The sequence below is a fragment of the Mesitornis unicolor genome, unplaced genomic scaffold (genome assembly GCF_000695765.1).
Source record: "Mesitornis unicolor isolate BGI_N332 unplaced genomic scaffold, ASM69576v1 scaffold17308, whole genome shotgun sequence".
NCBI classification, from domain to species: domain Eukaryota; kingdom Metazoa; phylum Chordata; class Aves; order Mesitornithiformes; family Mesitornithidae; genus Mesitornis; species Mesitornis unicolor.
In genome coordinates, this window is record NW_010204071.1 from 27,122 (window position 1) to 30,869 (window position 3,748).

General features: G+C 53.5%; 1 protein-coding gene across 1 annotated transcript; it reads right to left on the reverse strand.

Moving 5' to 3' along the window:
- LOC104545740 (receptor-transporting protein 3-like) lies at positions 1-2,093 on the reverse strand (the record flags this gene model as incomplete). The annotated part of the gene is made up of 3 exons (XM_010190948.1): positions 1-63; positions 688-1,000; positions 1,976-2,093. Coding segments are annotated over 3 exons (494 nt in total), but the record flags the coding sequence as incomplete, so codon positions are not given.
- Positions 2,094-3,748: the final 1,655 nt, after the last annotated feature.

A 3,748-nucleotide genomic window follows, 5' to 3' on the forward strand; every position in this document is an offset into this window, starting at 1 on the left:
TCAGCTGCAGGGGAACAACAGGTTTCCTCCCAACTTCATGATACCATCCAGGTCCCCTGAGCCCTGCAGGGACAAGTAGCAGCAGACAGGAGTCAGCATCACACCCCTTTACCCAGAAAAGGCTTTGGAGAAATTAAAAAACACAAATGCATCCTTGGGCTGAGGAGAAAGGGCTTGTTTTATTCTTGCTAGTACCCTCATCCTTCACATGGGGCAGCTGAGGGTCATCTTCACGCAGAACATGTCCCATAAGAAACCATCAGACCCACCAGGGTCCCTGAGACTGATGGGGCCCCAATGTGTCCCCATCCTCCAGGAGCTGGGGAAGCCTCACTATGCCATGAGTGAGAGCTGTCTTGGGGCACCCAATTTCCCAGGTACTCCATCAGCTCCCCCAGCTATCACCCTGGTTCCTCTCTGCGACCCACAGCTCCCACTTCACCACTTAGTGAAATAAAACACGACAAAGAGGAGCACTGCCAAAACGCAGAGCAAAGAGATGCCCACGCAGCAGCAGCGTTTCCAGGAGCAGTTGCTATCAAAGGGCCAGAGGCAGTGGGTTTGGGTCACGAAGGGCTCTGTGTCCTGGTGTTTCTGGGTGCGACAGGCCGAGGCCTTGCCCACATTCATGGAGGGCTTCCAGGCCTTCGGTGCTGGGGTAGGCCTCAACGCGCTGCAAACACCGACCTGGCAGCCCTCACAGCGGGTGCTGTCGTGTGGCCCTGTCACCTGCTCATCCACCACAACCTCCAGGAGGTCAGAGGGCTGGATGGGCACATGGTAGAAGTACTTGAGAATCTTCAGCACCAGGTTGTGCAGAAGCCTCTCCATGGTCTCCTGGCTGAATTCGGGCTCCTCTAGCTGGGGGTCAGAGCACCGCCTGCACGCCTGGCGAAAGACTCGCACCCACACCATGCCTTGTCCCTGGCACCAGCTCATCTGGAAGAGGACGTGCACTTTGGCTGAGGACCACTCGCGAAGGCGCTGGGAGCACTGGAACCTGCCAGAGCACGGAGGAGACCAACTCATCTTGGGCTCCCCACGCTGAGCTGTGCAGTCAGTAGAGAGCCAGGGCTGGTAGATTAACTTCACTCATGCAAGCTCTACATCAAACTGTCCTCCCCCTGACAGCATGATGTCAGTCTGGGGAGTTCAACACAGATGTGGCCTCGGCATTAAAGATTTTAGGAGCCGGGCTGCCTGCTGGGACCAACCTGGTCTCCTTTCCTGGCCCATCCTGGCCTCACCACCAAGACCCTTGGGGTGGGAACCATCAGGGCCTAGGTCTCATTGTGGCTCCAACCCCTCACCCATGCCACAACAGCTCAGCAAAAAGCCAACATCAAGCTCAGGGCTGGGGAGAAGTAAAAAAAAAGCTGCAGAAAAATAAAAGGAAGGTGTGGGTGGAGGCTGCAGGGCAGGTAAGGAGGTGTCTTGAGGAGTCAAAAGGTGTACAAGCCACAGCTCTTCATTTTGCACAATCTACATGGAGGTGGACAGCCAAGGTCTGCCCGGGTTGGAAATGCTTGGTCACTTATCAGCAATGCAGAGCCACAGCCTGGGGCAGATGCGGGGACTGCTGAGGCATCACCACACGCAGCTCTCCCTCTCCTCATTCTCCAGGTGCAAACCCAGAAGATTTGGCTCTACTGTGGTTCCCCTGCTTGTTTGAGGAGCTCTTTGTATCTTGATTCCAGCAAAGAGAAACTCTTCCCAAACATCAGTTGCCCTTCGGCCCTGTGGCGCTCCTGCACTCTCCTCCTATTCAGTTATCATGATTATTTTATAATAATCAATAAACCAACGAGATTGGAACAAAATGGGAAAACCCCTCCCAGCCTTCACCCACTTCCAAACTGCCCTTTTCATGTCAAAAGCTGTTTCCTACAAGAAAACTTTGAGGAAGGGAAAGGTCCGCATGAAGCCCATCACACTTGGTCCCGCTCCAACGGGGACCAAGCTGGCAACTCCCTACCTTCCAAGTGCACTGCGCTGCACAAACTCATTCCAACCAGGCTTGAGGACCTGCACCTGCAGGCTATCATCCTCCTGAAGGGTCCACAGGTCTGGTAAGTCCCTATCGGCAATCTTCTCTGCAAAAATCACACAGAATCACACAGAATCGCTCGGTTGGAAAAGTCCTCCAAGATCATCACGTCCAACCGCTCCTGTCTACCCCCTAAACCATATCCCTAAGTACCTCGTCTACCCGCTCTTTAAATACATCCAGGGATGGTGACTCCACCACCTCCCTGGGCAGCCTGTTCCAGCCTCTGACGACCCTCTCAGTAAAGAACTTCCTCCTTATCTCTAACCTGAACCTCCCTTGGCACAGCTTGGTGCTGTTTCCCCTTGTTCTATCCCCCATCACCTGGGAGAAGAGACCAGCACCCACCTCTCTACAACCTCCCTTGAGGTAGTTGTAGGTGGTGATGAGGTCAAAATGTCCTGCCAGGTCCTCATGGTTCCACCTGGAGCCAGGGAAGAGGCAGTGAACAGGGTCAAGTTGCAGCTTCTGGCTGCTGATACATGAGGGCAACTTCCAAGCTTTTCCCCTTTGCACAATATCTTTGTGCTTGGAGAGGGGAACCTTTGCTCCCGCGTGAGCAGCACCCCCTCATCCCAACCTCTGTACCAACAGGCTGTGCTGACCCTACACCAGGTCCCGAACAAGAGAAATGTCCCCCAAAACAAGGACAAGGTGAGTTTCCACAAGCCCCACACATGAACCCCGAACCCTGCTGAAGCCATGCTCTCATGATGCTGCTCTGTCCATAGGCAGAGAGGTTGGAAAAGCAACACCCTGCCTGTTCCCATCACTGATAGCGTGGATGAACAGGTAAAGGTGGTGCCCAGCATAGGCATAATGGAAGCAAAACCTGCTGCAAACGCAGGACTCAGCAGCTGATAAAGCCCCAGGCAACCTTCTCTCTTTCAATAGCTGCCACCAAGGACAGGCTGTTTTGAACAACTTTCAGTCAACTCAAGCAAGAAAAAGGCCTGATGTGAAACCGCAAGGTGGAAAATCAGGGAGGACGGCGCTGCACGTAAAACCGAAAGAGGTGAGGTGTGCTCTGAACTGAGAGCACCCAGGGAAGGTGCAAACAGCAGGGCCGGGGCTGCCTGCAGCCCTCTGCCCCCCAGCTTACCCCGCCCTGGGTGCACAGGTCCCCCAGGACATTCCATGGAGAGTCACGCAGGTGAGATAAGATGTCAAATAATAACTGGTCTTGAGTTAGAAGAAGATCTACAGCTTGATAAAACAAGCTCAGCTTGCCATGGAAATCAAACCATCTCGCTGAGCGTGAAGCTTTCAGAGGAGACCATCCTGAGCACAGAGAGGGCACAAAACATCCCAGAACTCCTGGTCCTGGAGGAAATGTGCTGGGTGGATGCTGGGGATGAAGCCACCATGGAAAGTTATGGCAGCTTCTCATGCTGAGTGCCCAGAGCATCACTCAGGCTCCCAGAAGCAGGACGTGAAGACTATAGGATATTAAAGCCTACAGTAAGACAGCCTTCTGTTAAAAAAAAGGGCAGAAGGATCAAGAAATCGAGTTTAAAATACTTCACATTGGTTTCAAATTAAGTATGTCCCCATGGCAGCCCTTCTGGCTTGACATCCCAAAAGCCCGGGTACCCAAAGCAGCAGTGGCAGTGGCCAGGCCTGCAGTAGGTGACAGCAACTGTGAGCTCTGAAGAAGCACCAGCATATCACCAGATGACACCAAGCTGGGGGGAAGTGTTG